At 29.9% G+C, this 24,920-nt stretch overlaps 3 protein-coding genes across 11 annotated transcripts in view; 1 reads left to right on the forward strand and 2 right to left on the reverse strand.

Moving 5' to 3' along the window:
- The window catches only part of LOC123009939 (tolloid-like protein 1), an 18,209-nt gene extending 15,776 nt beyond the window's left edge, over positions 1-2,433 (reverse strand). Inside the window, exon 1 of one of the 2 annotated variants that reach the window (XM_044406527.1) lies at positions 2,350-2,433. The gene's annotated coding sequence lies outside the window, so the exon portion shown is untranslated. Of the gene's footprint in view, positions 1-2,139; positions 2,291-2,349 lie in introns of those variants that run through there. The other variant, XM_044406528.1, reaches the window with a different exon arrangement.
- A 345-nt stretch (positions 2,434-2,778) lies between these two features.
- LOC123009587 (myrosinase 1-like) lies at positions 2,779-5,636 on the reverse strand. Its single transcript, XM_044405995.1, has 6 exons — positions 5,356-5,636; positions 4,732-5,310; positions 4,589-4,683; positions 4,115-4,540; positions 3,122-3,228; positions 2,779-3,072 (listed from the first exon to the last, which is right to left on the reverse strand). Exons 1-6 carry the CDS (start codon positions 5,495-5,497, stop codon positions 2,955-2,957), a joined length of 1,467 nt encoding a protein of 488 aa, XP_044261930.1. The 5' UTR covers positions 5,498-5,636; the 3' UTR covers positions 2,779-2,954.
- Positions 5,637-10,239: 4,603 nt separating this feature from the next.
- Positions 10,240-24,920, forward strand: part of LOC123009597 (tropomodulin) — a 33,567-nt gene continuing 18,886 nt past the window's right edge. For 3 of the 8 annotated variants that reach the window (XR_006413026.1, XM_044406012.1, XM_044406010.1), the window contains exon 1: positions 10,242-10,423. Coding sequence is in view for 6 of the 8 variants with exons in the window: in XM_044406012.1 (XP_044261947.1) it covers positions 10,346-10,423 (78 nt within the window). In the remaining 2 variants the exon portion in view is untranslated. Of the gene's footprint in view, positions 10,424-19,573; positions 19,664-24,231; positions 24,368-24,920 lie in introns of those variants that run through there. The other 5 variants (XR_006413025.1, XM_044406011.1, XM_044406016.1 and 2 more) reach the window with 4 other exon arrangements.

Consider the following 24,920-nt stretch of genomic DNA (forward strand, 5'->3'; position numbering starts at 1 on the left):
AATTTAATAATTTATCGAGGGGCCGTTAACGTGAAAAAAATGTGTATAATTCCAATTACCAAAAAATTCCACGAAATTCCAATGATTATAAAAAAATCCGCCAAAACTCCAGTATTTCCAATAATCCATCGTAATTTTGTTCAGATTAATTCCTATAATTCCAAATTAATTCCTATAATTCCAAATTAATTCCTGTAATTCCAACTTAAATAGTTGCGTCATCAATATGGTATTTCAAATAACTCTGGTAATTCCAAAAAAATTCCAGCAATTGTAAAAAAATCTAGTAATTCTGATATAATTCCAGTAATTCACAAGTAATTACAGTAATTTCAAACAATCCAAAGATAATTTGAAATTGTAATTCCAAATACTTCCAAATAATTCCAAGCAAATTCCAATTAAATTCCAAAAATTTGTACAACTAATTCCAGAATGATAGTTTATATGGCGAAGCTGAACGTTTTTTAATTCAACTGAACTATATAAACTCACTTTTACTCCGAATAACATAATAAACTATTTTATGTGCAAACGTATTCACATCGAGAGTAAAGAGCAAGTAAATGAACAATAATAATAATAATCAAGTCGCTTTGCAAATAATGAAATTATAACAACGCTTATAAACAAACATCACGAGTCAGTATCGGAATTTGTGTTGAGATTTTCGAAAGTGTTTATTAATTTAATTAGTGCTGTTAGTAGTGCAATGTCCAATGCTGATGAATGATGATCTACAATGACCTTCTTCAGAAATTGCTGTAGCAGCAAAAGAGACGAGAAAGAAACAAAAATAAACTTTTTACTCCAAGTGGTCATTTTTGTGACGTTTGCAAACAAACAAAAAATTATGTCGACATTTCGGTGATTTTATTTTCTTATCAAGACATTGTATGAACTTCATTATTTTACTGGGGTAGTCATAACTGTTAATGAAGTGTTGAAATAAACATTGAATCATTATTTTAAAAATTATAATCATTGTTTTAATATTTATTATAACAATTAGTTAACAGGTTTGACTAAACTAAAATAATGTAATTCCCCAACACAATAAATTACTTGATAAAGCTAAAAAAACTTAAAATCAGCGAGACGTTGACAATTTTTTAAAATTTTATTAGCCTGTTCCAAACTATTCCAAAAAAATCAATGTAATTTCTTTCTTATTAGTTCCTAAAATTTAATGTTAATTTTTCCCTGTGTGTTTATCGGAACAATAGATATGGACAATGGACATCATTGAGAATAATTCTAGAAAATCGATATCTCTTTTAAAAAAATTAAAACACAAATATGATAAGACACAGTAAATAAACCCAAAAGTGGAAAAACCTGGCTATAAATAAAAAAATGTTGTTTTTCTTTAAACCAATTGCAAAAGAAAAAAATCGAAATTCTTTTTTCAAACAATATTAGTTTTCGAAGTACTTTTTTCCTATATTTTTTTCCAATAATTTTTTTACTTACATTATTCGCCCCTAATAGAACTTTCAACTTAAATACTTATTACAATTAATTTTTATTTATTTGCCTTTAAGTTTATTGCCTTTAATAATTTTTTTGTATTTGTAACAAATCTTTGTCTAGTTTCTGATTTTAATATAAATACGTAAGTGTTTAACTCATGTTATTGCTATTTGTGCTTATTTGTAAGTTATTTAAAATAAAAATAAATTAAAGTATAATATCTACCAAAATAATAATTATTGAAGGTAAGGTCAAAAAGCATTTTTTATTTTCATTTTTATTACAGTATTAAAAATTATGATGCTGAAAATGATTGAACAGCAATTTCTTGAATTGATATCAGCTTGCGTCAAAGTTATCAATCAAATTATTAAAAAAATTCTCAGAAAATGCTAAATTCTGCCACTAATAAAATAGGGTAAAGGTCACCACTTGCAAATTTGATATAATTTTATTCACGAAACGATTATTTATCCAATCAAGATGTTTGCTATTCTTTTTTACCAAGCATCAATCTATTGCAATTTTTTGTTATTAAACAAGTTACACAGAATCACAAAACTCATCACTACAACCACATTGTTGGTAAAAATAGAATTCGACGTGTGCAACGTATCTTTAGTGCAAAACTTTCAACACAAGTCGCGATAACAGATTCGTACCTACCCTTGCTAAAAAAAATTCAAATCTACTTAAAGGGGATGAAAATATTCGAGCGAAATTAAACTCATGAATCCCAGACACCCCAACTACAAGTCACAAAAAACTGGAAAACACTGATTATCGTCGCTCCACGAAGACGAGATTAATCAATTAAGAGCACATTATCTTTGAAACCAAAACAGTTTTATTTTTACCAAGTTGGACGATACTTACTCGACTGAACACTTCACCAAAGAGCGCGTGTTTTACTTGAGGGAAATGGAGAACTTGCAGCTAGGACGCGAGTCAGGACAGAACTAATGGCATGTAACAGCAAGTAGCATTGGGAGGGCCTCCAGAGGGCTCCCTTCCTTCGTGTGCGTGGCCGAGGGGTACGTGGATTATGCCAGGTAAAGGATTAGAGGATTACATCTCGAAATTTGAGGAAAAAGGATTTAAAATTTATTTTCTCAAACTGTGGCCACTTTCATTCACAAAAGAATTCATTTCGGCCAAATTATGTTAATACCTCTCGTTAGAGCAGGTAGACGACTACCTGCCAACATCAAACACGTTTCTTGTTTTTTACCATCTACAACCCTTGCCATCGATTAAGCTTAACCTTTAGTTCACTGACTTAAAATGAAACTACTGTAATTTTGTAATAATTGTTTTTTATTAATTATTATAGAAGAAGTAGTTCCAGAAATATTTGTGAACAGAGTTTATTATCTTTATTAAAGTACCTATCCTAAAGAATTTTTTTCTGAATTCAGTGAAGTAAGTAAGGGTATTTACGTCCTGCTTGGTTTTCAGTATTTCTGGAAGTATTTTACTGGTTATTTTTCAGGAAGTGTACGTGTTTTTACAACGTTTTGGTAAAATTGGGCAGAAATTTTTGGACTTCTGCCTCGGCGAGGATCGGTAAAATTAACATCATACAAACCGAATTTTACTCTGAAATTGTTTTCATTAATTTTTAATTAATGAAGATTATTGAAGTTACGTGTAACCACTACGCCATTCCATGTTGTCCATTATGGACCACACTGTGTAACCACTGACGTTGCAACCATCGTCCAGGACTGCCAAAAGCAAAGCTTCCATAAAAACCTAAAATTTGAAAACTTGGTTAATTAACACATTTTTGGTCTAATGCATGAACAAAAGTAACACTTTTCTTGTTCCACTAAAAAATAAATTATTTAAAATGTGTTCCGTATGTTTTTTATTGTTTCAAACATTTAAAAATTTAATACACTTGTAAAAAAAACTCAATAACTAAATAAAGTAACCCCTCAAAATATCTCTTTGTAAATAAACTAAAAAAATTATAACATTAATTTGCAAATAAGAAAAGTAATCTAATCAAACAAATTGTTTTCCTAGTTTAAAAGAGGTGGTTTGCGGAGTGCAAAAAACCTTGACTCACCTGGTAAGTAATCACTAATCACTGTTGCCAGAATAATAAATCTAATCACAATTTTAATTAAGAACATCAGTTTTGCTTGCAAGGGAAAAAATTTTTTTTTCTTTATTTGTTTTACAACAAATTGTCAATTTTTTGTAATTACATTTTTTTCCCCTTTCTATGAAACGGTCCTGCTCATTTATTAGAACCATAATATATTTTTAATGTTCAAAGTTAAATAAATTTTTAGTTAGTATCAATATTTTTGTATAAAGACACTTTCTTGTTTCAATGATTAAAAAATCAACTTTTTATTCATATTTTTTATGCTGTTTAGAAGTAGCTAAAAGAATGTTTATTCTAAAATCTTATTATTTTGAAGTTCAAGAATAAATTGTACATTAGTTCTGAAGCGAGTTTTTGCTGCGCTCTACTGAAAATGTGAATTATTCTGTCCAAAATTTAGAAAAAATTAAAGTCTTGCAAATTTGGTTAATTTAAAATAAGTTTTAGAAAAAATCACGGAAAAAACAAACAACAAAAACAAGGAAAGAAAAGCGACACTTTCTACCAGCAATAAAAACCCACTTTTAGAAATAAAACTCTGTCCTTATCATCCACACCTCCTTCATCTCCATACCCATTTTCAGTAACAATTACTAAAGGGTTGTTATACTCTTTTTTAACCCAATTTAACAGCTTTCTAAATCCCCAAGGAACAATTTTTGGTGAAGGCTTCCAATCCGGATTTGCACTAACTTCAGTCCCTTTATCTTTTATATACGACGGGGAAGTATCCACAGGAAATTTCTTATTAGAAATAAGTCCAGTGTGATAGTGATTCAAACCAAAAAAATCAAAAGTTCCTTGAATCAATTTTACTTCATCTGGAGTCAGAAGAGGTAGTCGTGATTTTGTAAAATTCTCCGATTTGCTGTTTTGCGCTATGATGGTTTTCATAATTTTGGGGTAGTCGCCTTGGGGGGCAAAAATGGGGTGGGCCCACCAACCCAGCTAAAAATTTTCTTTTGAAAAAAAATAAAATAAATATAATTGTCACACTCCAAATTGCATTTCTCGCTCCGCTGCTTCGATATCTTGGCTTTGGTTGGTTTTAGGTTCGCCCCAAATTGAGTCAATTGTGATTCCAACTTTGCCTAAAACTCAATTTGAATAATTAATTAATTATTTAAAACATTTTAAACCTTTTTGTGCAGCTCGGAATTCCGTATCATAAAGTCTGAAAGATTTAGCATGTGCTAACAAAATTGTTTTTCCACACAAATAAGACCCAATTCCTGGCGATTTAACAAAAGCAGGGGCACCATCATCGTATTCATAAACACCAAGACAAATACTTGCCGGTTCATTGATTGTGATCCAGTATTTGACTCTGTCGCCAAAAATCTTGTATGCAACTCTTGCAAAATCTGCAAAATAGTCTGCAATGATTGGGTTGGTCCATCCACCCAAATTTTGGAGGTTTTGTGGGAGGTCCCAATGGAATAAAGTGACCATGGGCTCTATTTTGTTTGCAATAAGTCCATCGATAAGATTATTGTAATATTTGACCCCTTCTGGATTGATAACATTTGAGAAACCATCCGGTAGAATTCTGGGCCAGGATAAGGAAAATCGGTAATGGTCCACTTTCAGGTTTTTTAAGTTGGCAATATCCTCCTTCCATAAATGGTACGAATCACAGGCGATATCACCGGTTTGATGGTCGGCGATTAATTCCGGATGGTCATGGGTCAAGGTGTCCCAAACACTCGTTCCCTTTCCTGGTTTATTTTAATAATTTTTGATAACTTCAAAAAAATACGAACCATCAGCATTCCATCCTCCCTCAATCTGATACGACGCCGTAGCAACCCCCAGTTTAAACCCTTTTGGGAATTTTAATTCTCGACTTTCTACACCAAATCCCAAACTGAAAAACCACCAAAGCAGAATTATTTTTTGCAACATTATTTGGTGTTTTAAAACAGGAGTGTTCTCGTGTATATTTATGTGTTTACTGATACAAATTCGCGATTTGAATCACAACAGACATTTGGTGTAATTTACTGATACGACTGACCATGTGTGCAACTTGTATGTTTGATTTATTGTCTTGATAAAACATCAAGTTTATTTATTGAGTGGAGGACGTTCTTCTACTCTTATCTTTATAGAGTGTAATTGGAATTAACGCATTGTTTGCCTTGCTGTTGGGCTTTTTTAAATTAATTGAGTGGACGGGCGGACAATAAAAGAAACATTTGATAATTGCGTTAAAAAATATTTAATTTTTGTAGTAAAATTGTATGTAGGTATTTTTTATTAATTAAAATCGATAATTACAAAAATAATTTTACATTAATTTATGTTTCCAAATCTCTTGACAGTAGAAAAATTTATTATAAGAATCGTTAAAACTTTAGTATAGATAACGAATTATAAAGACGTGTATAATTGGTTGCCTGACGTTCTTTTAACTAATAATTTTGTATTGTATAATTTCAAGTTTTATATACGACGGAAATAAGAAAAAAAATATAGAAAAAATAAATTTTTTGCACTCAAGTGCACACAAATTTTATCTATTATACAAGATGATTTAACTAAGACAACAATTACCCAGTTTAGGCTGCAACACCCAATACACGCTACGCTTTTTAGACATGCTTTTAAATAATTAATACATAGAATAGAATAGAACAAAATTCAGAAAATCATTGTTTGATATTTCTTATATCTGTGATGAAAACTGCTAATATTTCTTTTTTTAAACCTAATAAATAACACAATTGAATTTTTTACCTAACAATCTTTAAAGAATAATTATTTTTATTTATTGATGGTTATAGGTACAAAGATTGTCATTTAGGTTAAATCCCACTATACAAAATGTTTCAGAACTCGCGCTCCACAAAAAAATGCCAAGTAAGATAAGATACCAGAAACATAAAAAAAATGTTTAAAAAGTTTGTCAAAAAAAAATTGTTATTGGATTTTTTTATGTTTGATTAATGTTTCCGATGTTTTTTTTTCATTATTATTAAGTAAAAATAAAAAACTTTGCCAATAAAAGCCACAAATAACGTTAAACATAGTAACAATTTAGAACACAGCTTCTTTTTTCCTCTTTTAATATCTTGCATCAAAAAAAACATGTAAAATTATTTTCCATACAGAAATAAATAGGGTGAAAGTATAAAATTGAAACCTTCAAATTATAGAATTTTTTAACATTTCTATCATGTTCCTGGTATTCTAACTTACTTGTCATTTTTTTCTGAAAAACAAGTTTTGAAACACCCAGTAAGTATGTTCTTTTTTTAGAAAATAAGTCTGAAATTACAAATAAGTTTTATAAATAACTAAAGTCATTATTTAAATACTTGTTTTTTATACGTATAATATAAATTATACAGGTTGGATTCAGTTACATGGAATGCTTAAATGCTGATAACAAATTTGATGTATTTTTATTGATTTTAGAATTACATTTTTTTTTCTAGTTGTTAAAGTTTTATTGGGGTTCTGCACAGTTTAACAATAATTCAAAAAATAAAATAACGTAAAAATTATTGTAACTTGTAGTTGATATAGAAAAAATTGTGTTCTGTTGTTACTTACTTTTGCAACAAGTTTAATTTGCTTCTTACTTTTTTCACAAAAAATTAGTAGAACAGGTGTTTTAAATTGATTTTGATTTAAATCCTATAATTTACCTAAATATTAAACTTTTATTTGGAAATTTTCCAAATTGGAGATTTTCTTGTATTTTTTACCTAACTTCTAAAAATACAATTAAGTTTATATTTTAAAGTTCACTTTCGAATTATTGTAATTTATTTCAGCAACTGCTGCACTATTAGGTAACATTCCAGATTTTTAAAATGTAACATAAAGATAAGTAAAATAGTTAAAATAAAAGCTTAACTCGTTTAACAGTCACTTTGAACATTTAGCAGTTTTTTTGGTCATAATAAAACAACAAATCTTATGACAGGTGCTTGAAGCCCCGTTACGCTCTAATGCCGTCGCAAAACGAGGCCGATTTAATTTTGTCAGTCTTTTATTTATTGTAAAAATCTTAAAACGAATAAAACCAACTCCACTTTGTAGCAGAATTATGACTATTGCTGCAGTGACTCTGAAATCTCTTTATTCCGTTTTTTCTTGTTTCAAATCTAAATATACGATATAGCTGTCGGTGTGCTATTCTCGTACATTTCACGATTAATTTAAATTCTAAACTTGGTTTAAAAATGATTTGTACGGACAATGCCAACAAGTCAGATAGCGTAACAAGGAATCTTTTATTAACTTTGACTTATTTACACGATCAATTGTTGGCCTAACAGTACCAGTAATACAAGAATATCCGTAAGGCTAGTTTTGTGCTAATGGAAACGTAAATTAGCTTGATAGTTAAAAATTAAGAAAGTAAGAGATAATTAATTCGTGAGCATTAGACAGTTAACAATGCATTTATTAAAAGAGCAGTTACGCGAAGAAATTTAAATAAAAAAAAATGTCAGCGATAATTTATCACAAATTATGTTTCATGTCCCATTCTCATGTTTTACACTCAAACAATAAAGAAATCTAAGCATAAATTAAACAACAAAAGACTTAATTGTTTTTTCTTTTCTTAAAGAATAAGGAAATTATTTCTTAAAAGACAATGCAAGGTTTTGTTCAAACAATATGGGATTTAGAAATGACACTTCAAAATATTTGCTTTATTAAATTTTCTAACAGCAGAATAGTAATTTAAATAAAGATTTGAATTATTTATTTTAATACTAAAATGTAGACTAGCTACATTGAATTGCATTTTACTTTGTTTATCATTTATACGCTTTCAGTTTTAAATTTGCGTTTCATATTTATATTGCAATTAACATAATCATTTTTAATTTAAAAGTAATAAATATTATATGCATTTAAGTTCCTTTCTCTGATAACAGCAGCTGCTGCTTTAATATTATGTTTGCAAATACACCGCCGCCAAAATTAACCGAACAACTAAAATTTGGGATTTTTCACCTTGCAATATTTTTGTTATTCTTTGAATTTTTGTTTGGCTTAAAGAAAAAACCTTGTAGATCATTGTAATTTAATTCAATAATATTTCTAGTTTTGCCTTCTAAATGTGATACTCAAAAGACCAAGGCACTATTTTTTTACTTATTTTCATACTGAGCTGTGGTGTGCGACAGAGACAAACTTAAGTTTTTATTGATTTCAGATTATTGCCCATTCATTTCTGAATTATGTACCACATTTTCCATAATTTTAATTTTTGAGACATAAGAGATATAAACATTTAAGCATTTAAAAAAAGCATTACATTTCCGATTTCAATGAATGTTCGTATTAAGTAGATTGAATGTGCCAAAACGTCAAAATAGGCACAAGTTTCCATTAATTAACCGTTTTACTTGCTGTAATTCTTTGAAGTTCCAGGTTTTTCAGATTTTTTGTGTTCAAAAACGTAATTGTGCTCTTTTGGTGATACGCAATAATTTTCGGTTTAACCACTTTTTTATGTAGCCTACGAACGAATATTTAGTAACATTAGAAAAGCAACGTCTTTTTCGATGCTTTGTATCTCTGGGGCACTAGAAAATAAAATTTTTGAACAAATTCGCCCTCATTCAGAAAAGAACGGGCAATAATCTGAAATCAGAAAAAACTTAGTTTGTCTCTTCCGCACACCACAGCTCAGTATAAAAAACAGTGCCTTCGTCTTTTGAGTATCACATTTAGAAGACAAAACTAGAAATGTTATTGAATTAAATTACAATAATCTGCAAAATTTTTTCTTTAGACCAAACAAAAATTCGTCGAAATCCGACAAAAAATAACAAAAATATTGCAATGTGAAAAATCGCAAAATTAATTTTGGCGGCTAGTGTATTTCAAACACATAAACTTAGAAATAAAATAAATACCTACTTAGTTTATTACAAATTAATAAAAAGGTATAAAATCAGAAAATTTTATACAGAATGTCTCAAAAAAACGTTGAAGATTTTAAACAGTGGTTCTTTTAATTAAGATAGAAAAACAAAACTAATGGGCTTATGCCCGGAAATACTTTCTAAAAAAGTTTTGCACTTGTAAAGATAAAAAGAATGTAGAAGTTTTAGAAAAGTTAAATAACTTATAGTTTCGAAAATTATTTATCTTAAAAATATTCAAAATTTTATTATATAATTTCTTGCTAATAAAAGTAAAACCAAAACAATTTTTTTGATTTTTTCCGGAATTATATTTTCGTTCGACCAGACTTTATTTAGATGTCATAAACTAAAATATTTACTAGGTTGTTTACATAACTAGTTTATGACTTCAGAAATATTTGACATAAAAAGCCTCATACTAAGAAGCTTCTAATTACAAAGTAAATTATTATTATTTTATGAACCATCAAGCCATCAAGTAGTTTTTTTTTAATTCTTTTCGGTGATGCAATTTTGGTTCTAATCACCAGTTTCAAACAAACACTCAAACATCATCCTCTCTCTTATACAACCACCGGAAGTAAGTGAAACCTTCACCCAGCCGTTACGAAAGTACCGCCACTTCGCAATTTTTCTTCTTCTTCATTGAAGATGAATCTATGTGTGTTTTCCACACAATTGTACGACGGCGACAGACTAATACAAGTAGTAGGACATGGTTGTAGGCAACTTCCGTTCAGTCAAGAAAATTAATTTTAGCCTGACGCTTCAGTCTTGCACGCGTTTCCACGGCGAATAGTTCGAGTGACGAAAGTGTTGAATTTTCCCCTTGTAAACTGTGACAATTTTCCCAACGATGGCCGAAACGGTCGAGGAAACCTACGAGACGGAAGTCCGGCGAAAAGTCATCCGGACTAGTCTTAAAATCGAAGAAGTAAGTCCCTTTTATGTAACCACGTGCCTTAGGGTCGAGTTTCAAATGACAAATTTCGTAAAAATAGACAATTGCTTTAAATTATCCTGACTTTGGCTAGAAAAAGGTTGAAAAATTTTCATCCACTCGAAACTCAATTTAGCGATTGTCTGATTGATTTACATTTACGTCAATTAATCGACTTCAAACCGGGTTTTGTGCCAAAAGATAAAAAGATGCTAAAAATATGTACGCCGGGCTGCGTTTACACTTTTTCGAAATTTGGGTTTAATTTTATGTTGCGGAAATTTATATGAGTGGACGCAATTTGCAATGGTGCACAGACGCAAACGCCTACTGGGCGTTAAAATAGGCATTAAATCATTTACCAAAACATGAGTTAAATTTAAAAATTCGGAGTTGGGAATGGAAAAATTGATTTCATTCAAAATTACAGAGAACGTCGAGTGTAACCTTCGAGTAATTTTGTTTGGGTCGTTAAATATTTGTTTCTAAGTGGATTGCTTGTAGACGATCATAAAAGCTCATTCTAGAAAAAAAACTGTTCCATTTTGCGATCATTCAAAATATATAGGGTGCGCCAGAAGTCGCGCTCTAGAGATAAATGTCATGTAAGGTAAGATACCAGGAACATGGAAAAAAATGATAAAAAAATTCTATCTACAAAAATATCGAAGTTATGAGAGTTTAAATTTTGCACTTTGACTCTATTTATTTCTGTTGGAAAAATAACTTTTCAAGTTTTTTTGGTACAGGCTATTAGAAGAGGAAACAAAAAAATTTGTGGCTTTTATTGGCAAAATTTTTGTACTTTTATTAAATAATTATAAAAAAATATATACAAGTTTTTCAGTATCATTAAATAGACATAAAAAAATGTCAAATGTCAAAAAATAAATGTTAAAACATTTTTTCATGTTCCTGATATCTTACTTGAAAATTTTCTCTGGAGCGTGAGTTCTGACACACCCTGTATGTTTGTAAAATACTTGAATGAAAAACAAAAACAACTGTAAGCTTACAAAGAGCTTAATGTAAATTTTATTTTAAAAAAGAAGACATTTTCTCAACTGTTTTTTCTGATTATTTAAGTCACAGTAAAAATAAGATTAACTAATTAATTCGCCAAAGTTGCTAAATTTAAATTTCATTGAAAATTTATTGACGTTAAGTGGAGTGTAAAGTTAACCTTCGGTTATGTTTAAAGTTCGTTATATTTAAATATTTTGTTTCAGTTAATTATTCTTAAAATAAATGTAATAAAAATATAAATTAAAATTTTTTTCTCTAAACGTCAAAAAAGTAGTATATTGTATGTCTTGATGATTAATGATGATGATGAGTAAAAGTGACGTCTAAACGACAAATTAAGAAAATCACTTTTTAACAAACAAATTTATTTATTAAAAGTAACTTGTAAACTACGAGTAAATCAACTTTAATGAAAAAAAGAGCAAAAATATTGAAAAATATTTACTTACGAAATGCTTGATTACCATTTTACATATTTTAATCTTTTTTTTGAATGTTTGATTTTGTACCTATAGCGCGTCAAATTTAAGAGCGCGGTTTGTTTTTTAATAATTAATAAACAGAAATAAGAAAAAAAGTTGTTTGTTTTATTCGGAATAAAATCGAATCAGAATACGTACGCATGAAAATATTTTTAAACGAATTACTCGTAATATTTTCCTGTTTATCATAGCCCGCAATAAAATTAAAAAATTTATTTTATTTTTATATGTTAATGAATTGAAAAACAGATTATAATAAAAATTATAATTTATAGCGTTTGAAAAATTTTAAGTTGAATAGAAGACGTTTCGTGTGTTGTGCATTTTCAGGGCGAAAATTGACACAGACGAAAAATGCAATGTGTTTTTCTAGGCTTAGAAAAGTTTGTATTTGACTGGAAAATGTGAGAGAAATTGGTGCCAAAAACATGGTTTTTTGGGACACAACCAGATATTTCCTGATCCATAAATGGCTTTGTCTCTTTGTGTTTATATACAAAATTCGAAAAAAGCAAAGCAACTATTTTAAACGCCTTAAATAGGCTAATGACACTTTCTCCGAACCCCAACATTTATAATTACTTCCTGTAATTTGCCCAAATTTTTTATATTTTTATTCTAAAACATTTTTTTCACGCACCAAAGCAGACATATAAACAAACTGTGTGTGAAGGCTTTTGACCAGACCAAAACGACTTTTTAAATTTATTTAACTCAATAATGCTGTCGTTGTAATCAGGTTGCCAAGTTTTCTTTTCATCTTTGTGTTTGCGATATAAATATGACGAATTTTTAATAATTTATTTTTAGCTTATCGAATTGTATGTTTTATCACAAAAAGTAATTAAAGTGTGGGTGCTAACCGTATGTCAACATATTTGCAATAATTACAGTTGAGTGAATGTTATAGTGGGTTGTTTTTTTTCAAAAATATCCTTGATTGAAAAATCTCGATAATGACCCCAAGCTGAAGCCAAAGGCCGTGAAATTAAAAATTATAGTTAACTAAGCATTTGCCAATGTATTTTGGTAAAATTTATAGTTTTATCAAAACTTCCCTATCTCTAAGATTTATTTAATTTGTTGTAAAATAATAAAAGCGAATGAAATAAATGACAACCTTGTCCTTTCAGCACTTGAAATAACTGGAGGTTATTAAAATGATTTTTTGAATTTGATCAAATAAAAATTGTCATATCCTCGTGTAAAAATAGAATCAATCTTCTCACTTCTGTTAACGCGAACTTAATTTTAGCCGTTCAAAACCGCGTAACGAAACTCGATTATCGTCGTTTTACATTCAAAGAGACTCAATCTATCTCGTTTAATTGCCATAACATCAGTGTCTTCATTAAATCTTTACGAATTCCCAATGATTCAACTCGCGCTACTACAAACAAACAAATTTACATATAGTTTAAAAATACAAGTGAATATTTGGCAAGCGTCATGTATTCATAGTCAATATAGAATCGAAAAACAGGCCCGTCAAACAATCCGCTTGGAATAAATAAAGAATTGTGCAAGAAGATTTTTTCAACCGAATATTTGCGCGTCATTGTGAAAATAGAAAAGTAATAAAAGTGCGATTTTTTTATTGGGAGACGAACAGCTGGGAATGACGCTTTGGGCGCTCTGGAGAAGCTATTTTCGGCGTGGCCCTGTAAAACTGATGCGTGATTATCAAACGTTGGAAAATTTTGGGTTCGTTGTGTTGGTATTCAATCATACATGTGGTTATGGGTTTTTCGACAATTTTGTTGAATGTTGGCAACCAGTTTTGGCACCGGTTGGAAATTTTTCAGTAACAAACTTTTTTTAGAAGCGTTTTTTGCATGGATGTTGCGAAAAAATAGCAAAGTAACCAAAAATCAATACTTGGCCGTTTTCAAAGTGCTGTTTTTAATATTTACTGTTTAAAATTCTCAAAATCGATATAAAATTTTTATAACATTAAAAAAAACGCAGTTTGTCAGGTTATATAGTATGTCCTCGCAGTATGTTGACAAAAATCTTTTATTTTACGCCAAAACATTTTTTGCTTCACCAGTTAGCAAATCTGTTATTAAAACTTCATTATTCTGATTCAGTGAAAAGAAAAGTTTATTTTTCTCTTAATTTTCGACTTATGGGAAAACTCATTTGTCAAAGTAACATCATTTWCAAAAAATAAAACCGCCAATATGATGGGATTTAAAAGCAGAGAAAAGTTATTGTAAACTCAATCCGGGGACATATTGAAGAAAGATATACAGTGTCTCCGAAAAAAAAGGTGTTTTTCGAGTTCCAATAAGATTAAACTTTCCAATAACGGACATATGTCCGGAAATACTTTCTAAAGGAGCAGAGCGATAACCTAACTTCATTTGAAAAAAATTTTTTTTTCAAATTATACAACTGTCATGAAGATCCACAAAAATCTGAAATTCTTAGTTTTCTTTGGTTTAAAAAAAAGCACCAGAATCGCGATTATTTAAGTCAAAGTACTTTGCGACAAGAAAATAAATTTTTTGTCCCGAAATAAAAAAAAATTGCTTTCAAATTGTCTGCATCTAATTAAGAAAAATGTCCAAAGTTTTGAAATCTGTTTTGTGATTTTGCCTACGACTAGCAATTTTTGAAATCGAAACTTTAAACAAATAAAAGCCAATAATGAGAACATCAATTTTTGGGTATTTCTTATTTCTACAGGAACCAAATTTTTGACTTTTGGGCCGTGTTTGGACTAGTTAGGAGGTAAACGTACTAAAAGTTTTTGATTTTTTGAGGTGAACGCAGAGAGGCACCAAGAAAGTGTCATTTTATGGTTTCTCGCTTATATCCTGAAAACGGTGCGTGTTACGAAAAAAATGTTCACGTACAAAATTAGAGGTTATAAAATTTCCTACAAGACGGTCTTTAAGGCTTTTTTATAACTTAAACAGTAAAAAATATCACACTCAAAAATATTCTTTTCAAACCTCCCTCTAAGAAAGTGAAGTTATGTTTCACTTGCATGAAGATTTTCAAATTCGAAGAAAATTTTTATTTTCATATCCTCATCACCAATATATGTTGTGTTTTTTTATTTCTATTTTTAGGTTTAAGTTTTATTTCTCAAATACAACGAAAGGTACCTAAGGTGCAAATTTTCCGACACAATTTTTAAAAAGAGGGCACATAAAAAGCACACAACATTTTCGTTAAAAATTCGAATTATCTTAATGAACGAGTGCAAATTCAAATTAATCAACTTGGGTAAATTTTTGAATCAATCTAAAGACTAAAGTGATTGGCTTGGCCGACTTCAAACGGACCAATCACATCACTGCATTAAATTTTTGAATGAATCCAAAAATCTAATGTGATTGTTTTTTTACATTATTATAATGGCCGACCTTAAACTGCCCAATCACAATGCTTACAACTTTTGAAACAATCCTTACGTTAATTCATTCTTAGTTTTTTAGAGAGTGCGATATTTCAGAATCTATAGGAGATACAAAAAACCCGAGCAGACCAACTTGTAGCAAATTTTAAAAGCTTTTAATTTTGTACAAAACTTTGGATATAAAAGTATAAAACGTCAACTTCTGGGACTCTCAAAAACAGTTCTAGAGTCAAAAATTCCCTTCCCAAGCATATGCGTTCTACAACCTAATTAGAATAGAAAATGTCAGTAGATTTTTAAGAAAAACGAAACCGCTTCAAAGATACACCTATTTGTTTAAGTACTAATTAAGTATACATTGTCACGCTTTGTACAAAGACCTACATTTAAACCCACAGCATAATAAAACTTAATTATCTACATTTAAAGCAAATGCGTTCCATTCAGACAACCTAATGACTCGAAGTAATTGCTTTTCAAATAGCCAATCTTGTATTTAACGACATTTTCTTAGCCTCTCGATGACAGATCTGTCCGTATTCAAACACACCATCTCGCCAAACGCATTCTATCCACATTTCCAACCTATATTTTAGAGCATATGTCAACAAGAGGAGCGAAATTTCGCAATAAAACGAATAAATGTGAATTATGAACTAAAATATCCGGTTAAAACGCAAAAGAACACTTAATGTTTCAATGGATGTTTATTATGTTTCTTAAAATATTTTCAGCAAAGACAGGATGACTTGTATTTATCACAATTCGCGATTATGGAAATTACCAACTTCCTGAAAGCTTAATTTCAATAACACGTACTATTCTGCACCTCAATTACACAAATAAACCGTTCTATTCTTGCTTGTCGATCAGACAACCGGATATCAGCTGCAACCTGCCTCAAATAATTATTTTATTCGTTTTCGAGTGAAATTGTTTAAATTTTTAACTGTTCCAATTTCAAGTATTAACTAACTGAAAAAGTTACTTACAGTATTTGCGTGCGATTTGCTTGAGTAACCAAGCAAAACGATTTATTTGGAAAAAATTGGATCACTTTTAATATCCTTGGAGCCGAATTTTGGACGCTGCATTTGAGAGCGCTTGAATTTCCGCCAAAAATTTCGCTTACATTCTTGGCAATTTCGAAACAGAATGTGCCTTGGACACAATCAGATCTTTTTTGCCTTCGAATTGAACAAAATTCTTGACCCACTTAAAAAAAATAAGTCTTTTGATTTGTTAGGATTTATTAAAAGAATTGTTGGAGCTGATGATGGATTTACAGTTGTGCTATAACGGAGTCGGAAATGATGTATTTTTGGTTGCATAAGCGCCAGGCGTTTGTGGGCTCGTTTTCGCTCAGTACTTTCACAATCATTTTTTTAAATTTTAATTAAGCAATTATAGCGCATTAAAATTCTAGATGTATTGTTTGATTTTGTAATTATCGTCCCTGTAAACCAATTACACTTTAATTAAAATTATTTTCAGTGGTTGGTTGCAATAATTGGTTGATTGAGTTATCAACAGGTGGTTTTTTGTATTTTGCTAAATAGAAATATTTAATCAACCGATTTGTATAGCCATCACATTATTTACTTTTGATGATCCGGAGCCAAAAAATTCAAAAATAAAGTCATTCGATTTGGTCGAAATATAGCAAAGGTTGTAAATTTTAACTTGTCGCCTTTTTCACTTCCGTCTACAAAACGACTTTTAAAATAGAAGTTCCTAATGGAAATGGCTTGGCTATTAGTGCAAACGATGCTATATTTTAGACTTGAAATTGTGTTAGTTTTCAGGAAACCATGAAATTCGGGACTGTTGCATTCGGAAATAAAAACGGAAAGTTTATTATCTCAGATCGGGAAGACAGCTGGTTTTATGAGTTGGGACGTGGATTTTGTCAAAAAATGCATTAAAATTATTTTAGATTAATTATTAAATCTGCAACGATGCAATAAAAAAACTTTATTTATTTCGTTTATTAATAATGAATAAAGTAAAATGTTATCATAACATTAATAAAAAAAATTACGGTTGTTCTCCTGTGTTAGGAAGTTTTGACAACTATTTGGGATTTCTCAATACGAAACGTCAAATTATTTTTAACAAATTTAAAGCAAGTTTAAGCCTTGTTGAGTCTAATTCGAAAAATAAAATGTTGTATTCAACTCGTTTGAGTATAAATCGGACGCTTTATTCCACCTCCTGGATGATAAACCACTCGTTACACTCGTTAAACTCGTACAATAAATAACTATTTTAGTGTTTCTGAATAGCCCGTGTATTAACAGGCAAATAATATCCTAAGAAACTTTGATAATGTAATCGTATCTACTTTGAAACGGACATTGCAATAAATACAAAAAATTTAAGAGGACTAATAGGCACCAAAAAGAATAAAAAGAAGAAAAAGAACAACAATTTGTAATTTGTTTTTAGAATAAATAGTAAAAATTGTTTTATTTTAAAATTTTTAATTAAAATATTATACTTAATTTGAAGCAGACGATTTTGAAACTCAATTAACAATTTTCAATTTGTATTTGATTTAATGAAATTATAACTAACTAAATCTATACTTTTATATGTGTATTGTTAATGTTTTATTTCTAAAACTGTTTGGGTCATTATTATTATTTTTTTAAAATATTAATAGTATATTATGTTCTTAAGAGTAAAAGTGGTAGTTTATGTAGCGAAACTGAACATATATTATGCCGAAAGACCGAACATAGCGTAGTGATGCAAATAATTCAGAGTCGCATAACTTACTTTTACTCAGAAAAACATATACTATTTTATTCGCAAATTATTTAGCAAGTAAATAAACAAAATAATCAGAACGTTTTGCAAATAATGAAATCATAACAACGCTTATAAACAAACCTCTCTTGTTAGTATCGCAACTTGTGTTGAGATTTTCGAAAATGTGTTTTAATTTAACTAGTGCAGTTGGTAGTGCAAAATTGCTGAAGCAGCGTAAGAGACAAGAAAAAAAAAGATTAGTAAATGTCAATAATGTCGTGGTAAAAGTAAAAACGCTTAGGCGCAAAAATAGAATTTTTATTCCATAGCTGAAAGGTTAAACTTTACTTGTGACATTTAGGCATAAAATTAATCACTTTTGTGACGTTTCCAGCTAAACATTTTTTATTATAAATTAATAATATTATTTTTTTAATTATGAAATAGAATATCGGCTTTAGCCATTATTTAATACAGGCTGATTCTTAAATAGACCGACAAAATTTTATCACATCTTCCTAAGAATAAATGGAGACAAACTTTACCCTTTTTATGTTTATACCTTTTAGGGGCAAGACCCCCTTCATCCGTGTCACTTACGGCGTTTATGAATTGTTACAATAATCAAGTACGTTAATACCATGGTTACCACTACATGTGCTAACACATCAGTGGCGTACGCTTTACTTGAAAAATAACTTTAATAAATTTTATTTGAAGAACGTTTAAACAAAGAATTTTTTAAATATTTTTTCCAGCATGTGCTCATTTGATACTACCAAGGATAAAATTTTGTCGGTTTATTTAAGAATCACCCTGTATGTATTTGTCTTATACTGGCTTAGGTCAGGTCAAGTCAAGTCTATTATAAAACGGTAAAAAAGCAAAGTATTGATTTGAAGCCAAGGTTTGCGCTTTGTTGAGTTTATGAACATAACTACTGTTTTGATGGTGCGAATAACGATGCTGAAACAATAATACTGATCACTATTTCAACAGAGCACTAAAAGACTGACTCTATAGTAAATCGAAAATATTTTTTTTATTTTGTCAACTTTGATAACCGAAACATTTGTTACAAAGGCCTTAAACCTCGACTAGATGATTTATAGTTGTGTGAGTTCATTGCTCGATTAGAGTAAATATTTTATTGAAATATTTAGGAAAAAAAAATTGAGGGTGTCTCGATTATGTTAATCGTCGCATAAATCTACACCTCTCAGCCTAATCCCAGATTTGCGTGTGGTAAAATCCTAGCCAAAGCTGTGTCACTCTTCAACTGAATTAATAGAACCGGTGATCTGCTGCACTTCCGTCTGACACTTAACGTTTTAAATTATAAAACTGTTGAGAAAATGAACAGCACGAGGCCAATAAGTGTCACAAGCTTAATAAAATATCCGACCATTGGCGATTTAACAGATCCGCAAAACATCGGCAAATTTATTGTTTTGGTACGTTTTCGTTAAATGCGCAATTGAGGGCGGTAAACACTGGAAGATTTCAGGAGATTTCAGATTTCAGTATGTAAGTGTACCTCGCACGGTGCATTTCAGCGGTTTCAGAATTTTCAGCATGGTGCTCACTACGCTCTTTAAATATGTAAGTAATAAAGACTAATGGTTTTCTCTGTATTCTTTGCGACTTTGTTTTATTACATTTTTACCGTTTTCTTTCTATCTTAAGATAGGATTAACTCGAATTTCTGAAAATAGAACCCGCCATAAAACACAGTTCAGTAACATGTTTTGCTTATTCCTGCTAGAAGAGGAATGACTAGACGTTACATATTACAGAGGCTGCTTACCATCAATTCACAACGTTGATATTAAACAAAACTGTCATATGACTACCGGCTGTGTCATATTATTCAATGTCATTATTATTTACAATTAGTGTTTTTATTACGATTTTAGGCATAATTTATAGGTGTACTGTTGAAATACGGCGGCGGGCTTAAGAAACTGATTTATTTTTGGTCGTATTAATAATATTTTGCCACAATGTTTATGTCTGTTAAGGGCTAACATTTAAAATTATGCTTGCATAAAAAATTACATTTATATTTTAAAGCAATTTTTTTTTATTTTCAGGAACGTTTTACCGTTTTTTGTATAAAATAAACATGCATTAAATGAAAATAAATAAATATTTAAAAATTGATTTTCTAAACTCAAATTTTCAAAAAACGAAAAAAGTATTTGACATATTGTTTCTGCTGAAAATGTGCATAAAAATAACCGAACAATTAAATAAAACACTTGCGTTAAAATGTTACATAACTAACTAACTACCAATTTTTTTATATATTCTGCTTTCCAAACTGATTATTTTAAAAGGTGTTTGATTTTTATTGGCAAGAAAGGCTTCCGTTAAGCTTTCAAAGTAAACTTTCAGTTTTTAAACTGAAATTCTGATTTTTACGCCTTAAGTTGTTATATTTACTTTTCTTAGTTAATTGCTTAAAATCCAATTTTAAAAGCCAAAAAGAGTCAATTTGTGCTATTTTCAATCGCTTTAACTCAGCTTTAAGCTAGGAATCATCCTGAATCAAAGTATTTTAAACAAATGTTTAAGTAACAGTTTTCCGCCAAAATATAGCAATTTCAACAATTTTTGCTCGATTTTAATACAGAAATTATTCTAAATTAATGTGTTTTATAAAAATAATTGCTTCAATCCTCATTTTAGGCTGATTTGTGCTATTTTCAATCGATTCGGCTCAATTTTAAGCCGGAAATCAACCTGAATCGAAGTATTTCAACAAAATAAATGCTTGAATGACAGTTTGCTTCCTAAATAAAGGAGTTTGAGTATTTTCAATCTATTTTTGCTCGGTTTTAACACAAAAATTTGTCTGAATTGAAGTATTTTATAAAAATAATTGCTTAAAATTTAATTTTTGACCTAAAAGAAGCAATGTGTGCTACTTCTAATCGATTTGACGTAATTTTAAGACAGAAATCAACCTGAAAACTTTAAATTATGGCTCAAAATTCGAATTTCTAGCTTTGGTAGTCTCTAATTTAAAAAAACTTTTCTCAATTTATTATATTCAAAACTCATATCTTCAAAGGTTGGTATTTTTGCTTATAAATATTTGACTTAAAAATTTTAAAACTCCTGTTCTAAAATTGGTTTTCAAATAATTCAATGCGTTTGTAAAAAAGTAACAAAAAATTTTAAATTTTTTTATTAATAAACTGTACACTTAAACGGTAATAAAGTTTGAATATTGTTTGGAAAATAGTTTGTTAACATTATTAAAAAATCTTTTTTATTTAGTATTGCTTAACTTTAAAAGTTTTCTTCTTCTTCAAAAAGTTCTTCAAAAAATTTGCAGTTGCCTAAAAAACATCGGTTTTTGCTTATTTTTTCTATACACTCAATGATACTCAATGATTATCAGAATTAATAATTATAAGTTTCGAATTTAGTTCGACTTTCCAAAACATTGTGAAATAAGTAAACAACACAATTTACGAGTTAAAAGTTACAAGCTTTGAGGAGCTTATTTGGCAACAGATTTAGACTATTTTTATTCTATTTTTGATAAGATGTTTTAGCTTCTTGTAAAGTTAATCCTCCACCATTATCGCGGCTTTTCTCGTTTCAAAAAACGTAAATTTAGTTTTATAAACATTAGAACTCGATGTAAGTAGAAAACATAAATGAGTTGTTGACGAACAAAGCTTTCGTTATTTATATCCTTTAATATAATTAATCGTGTTCCTCATTAGTTCCAGTAGAAAACTCTGCATCCTTATCCCAACCCACACATAAAATAAGAATATATTCGCAATTCCAAGAAACACATTCAAAACACGTTTGCGTTTATTTAAGAAGCTTCAATCGTGCAAAACATCGATTAATACAAAATCTATTTAAATTTTGACAATGCTCATTGTCCCCATCTAAATATACTTGTCAGTAGCAAAAATACCCATTTGTTCATCGGTCATTGACCACATCCAATGCTACTTAATTATTTAAAAAGAAGTGAGACCTGGCCTGTTTAATTTTGTGTTGTGCATTTTAAATAAGCCGATCTATAAATACAGCGGTGCATCTTTTCTAAATCGTTTTTAACCTCAAAAACTCGCCGATTTATTGGCCAACAAGCTGAGCTTTGCAGTACATATGTTTTAGTAGAGTTGCGACATTTGATTGTTGAAATTAAGAAAATCTGAAATTCGGAAGTGCGCAGTCAAGCTGAAAATAGCTCAATCCTTCAACGGCGACCATCAGAAAGTCACCGCAATTTATTGCATGACAGATGCAAACGCGTTTCTTGTTTGCACTAATTAAACTAAGTGCTAAACCGCACCCGAAACATCAATTGGAAATTAATTGGCAAGGATACAAGATGTGTTGCAGTGATCCTTTGAGCGCCATCTCGTGACATATTTCGAACCGTTTGATGTTTCAGGCCGTAATGAATTAATCACTTGTTAAATATAAGCAGATAGTTTACTTTTTATGAGAAAACCGGAGCTATAAATAGATGCTTTTTTGACCTTCTGGTGTATTTTTAATTCACTGGTTTACTCTTGCATCAACGCCGATGTTTATGTCGTGCAAAATACGAAAAATTTAGTGGTAATCGCAAATGTCGGCTTTTATGTTGTTTTATTTTTAAAGAAGGATAGGCTTCAAGGACTGAAACTTTTGGATATAATAATTACTTATTGTTTTTCAATTCTTTTTTTGGTTACCAAAATAAAAAATAAAGTTTTTTTAATTATCTGATATATTTATTTTACTTTTTACTGTTTCTAGTGGTGACAACAGAACAGTAAAGCAAACCACTATTTTACTCTAATTTACTCTAGTTTTGCTCTTGTTTTTATCAACTTTTGAGAAATAAAAATATAAATTTATCAACTTTAAATTTGAGAATAGAGCTTTATGTTATGTTGCCAGTTTTTTTGTGATTCCATGTATAAGAATTTAAAAATTATATTTTTCAATAAAACGACACAGAGAAAAATGCCATGTAAGGTAAGATATCAGGAACATGGAAAAAATGTTAAAAAAATTCTACCTATAAAAAATTTAAAGTTATGAGAGTTTAAATTTTGCACTTTGATTCTATTTATTTCTGTTGGAAAAATAATTTTCCAAGATTTTTTGGTACTGGCTATTAGAAGAAGAAACAAGGAAGCTGTATCCTAAATTGTAACTCTGTTTAATGTTATTTGTGGCTTTTATTGGCAAAATTTTTGAACCTTTACTAAATAATTATAAACAAACATATACAATATCATCAGTATCATCAAATAGACATAAAAAATGTCAAAGGTCAATAAATTAATGTCAAAATTTTTTGCAGATTTAATTTTTTAAACATTTTTTTCCATTTTTCTGGTATCTTATCTTTCTTGAAATTTTTCTCTGGGGCGCGAGTTGTGACACACCCTGTATATAAAAATGGATTTATTTTTTCGAAGTAGTGTCGCTAGTTTTTTGTATAAAAAATTATTATGGATTCTTTTTTTCACTTTGTTCCAAGTTGACAAATCTACTGGCTTCGCAAAGAGAGATGATTTTTTTAGATTTGGTGATTTTATTACTTTTTTGACCGCCGGGTGTATTTCGAACTTTATTGCTCTGTTTTTAAATTTTAATACTCAACCGCAGTAAAAGAATCGTAATTTTTGAGTTGAGCCAAAACAATGAATCAGTGCAAGAGCAACAAAATTGTCCCGATTAAAGTGGTTTATTTTTTCGGCTTCAATTAAACCCAAATTACTTACAAATAAAATCAGTTTTAATGACTAGTGGGCGTCTTTGTGTCTATTTGCGGTCACTATAACAATGTTTTATAACTTTCTTTCTTAAATTTCACCAAAATTTTGAACGCTTTTTTCAAGTGCCATCATCATTTGAAAATAACGCAAAAATGAACATAAATAAACTAACCTAGCGCCAGCAGATCACGATCTGTCAACAGTTCGTACTGCTTTTCTATATTTTGTGGAAATTAACACGTTTTAAAATTAGAAGACTTATTTCCAGGAGTGCAAAAAAGCGTTTTTTGACGAAAATTGGCTCATTATTTTGATGTTTGTTTTAATTTAATAAACCAGGTGCGCCGAATATTCAAAATACATGTAGAGAGCGCTCTGATACGCATTCACCACTAAAATGCGTCTCCTGAAATACGGAGACGACAGCTTTAGTCGAGAGTTCGCGATTGTAGCTGATCGTTGATTTTTATTTTGTGGTTCGGATACCAGTGAGTGGTTCTTTGATTCAAAAAAGGCATGGGCCATGGAGTTTTTCCAGGAATGGTCTGTGCGACAGGTAGGAAAACCTCCAATTTTCGGCCAGTGGTTCCCAAAAAGAGCCCAAAAATGGCAACTTGCGCCTTGACTCCTGTTTATTAACGCAATTCTGATGTCAATGTTACAGTAACATTGCAATGTACTTTATTAAAAATCTTATTCATAGCATATTCTGAAATAACCCTGATACAAATTTGCTACATGTAGATACATCGATTGCCAACTCGAAATGAATCACAAAACGGTTATAAACACTTGCAGATTTTATAATAACAAACTTGAAGGATAGCGTTTATTGTCTGTACCAGTTTATAAATACTCAAGAGTTTTAAATTTACCGCCAAATTTGCCGTTTACGACATGGTGTCATAAATTTTGAGTTAATTCGGTGCTTTCAACAAAATTGTCAAAATAACGGGAACGGTTAGTCACTGTCTACCCACAATCGCAAATTACAAAAATACATTATTTGGGAGGATGCGTACTTGAAAGACCGGAAGTTGTCATTAGTTTTAGCGGAAAAATTGCTAAATTTTGGAAAAATTGGTGAATTTTGGAAAATTTTGTTCTCT

This window comes from Tribolium madens, unplaced genomic scaffold (genome assembly GCF_015345945.1).
Source record: "Tribolium madens isolate multiple individuals breed KSU strain unplaced genomic scaffold, Tmad_KSU_1.1 Scaffold_7;HRSCAF=85;Tcas5.2_LG10, whole genome shotgun sequence".
Lineage (NCBI taxonomy): Eukaryota > Metazoa > Arthropoda > Insecta > Coleoptera > Tenebrionidae > Tribolium > Tribolium madens.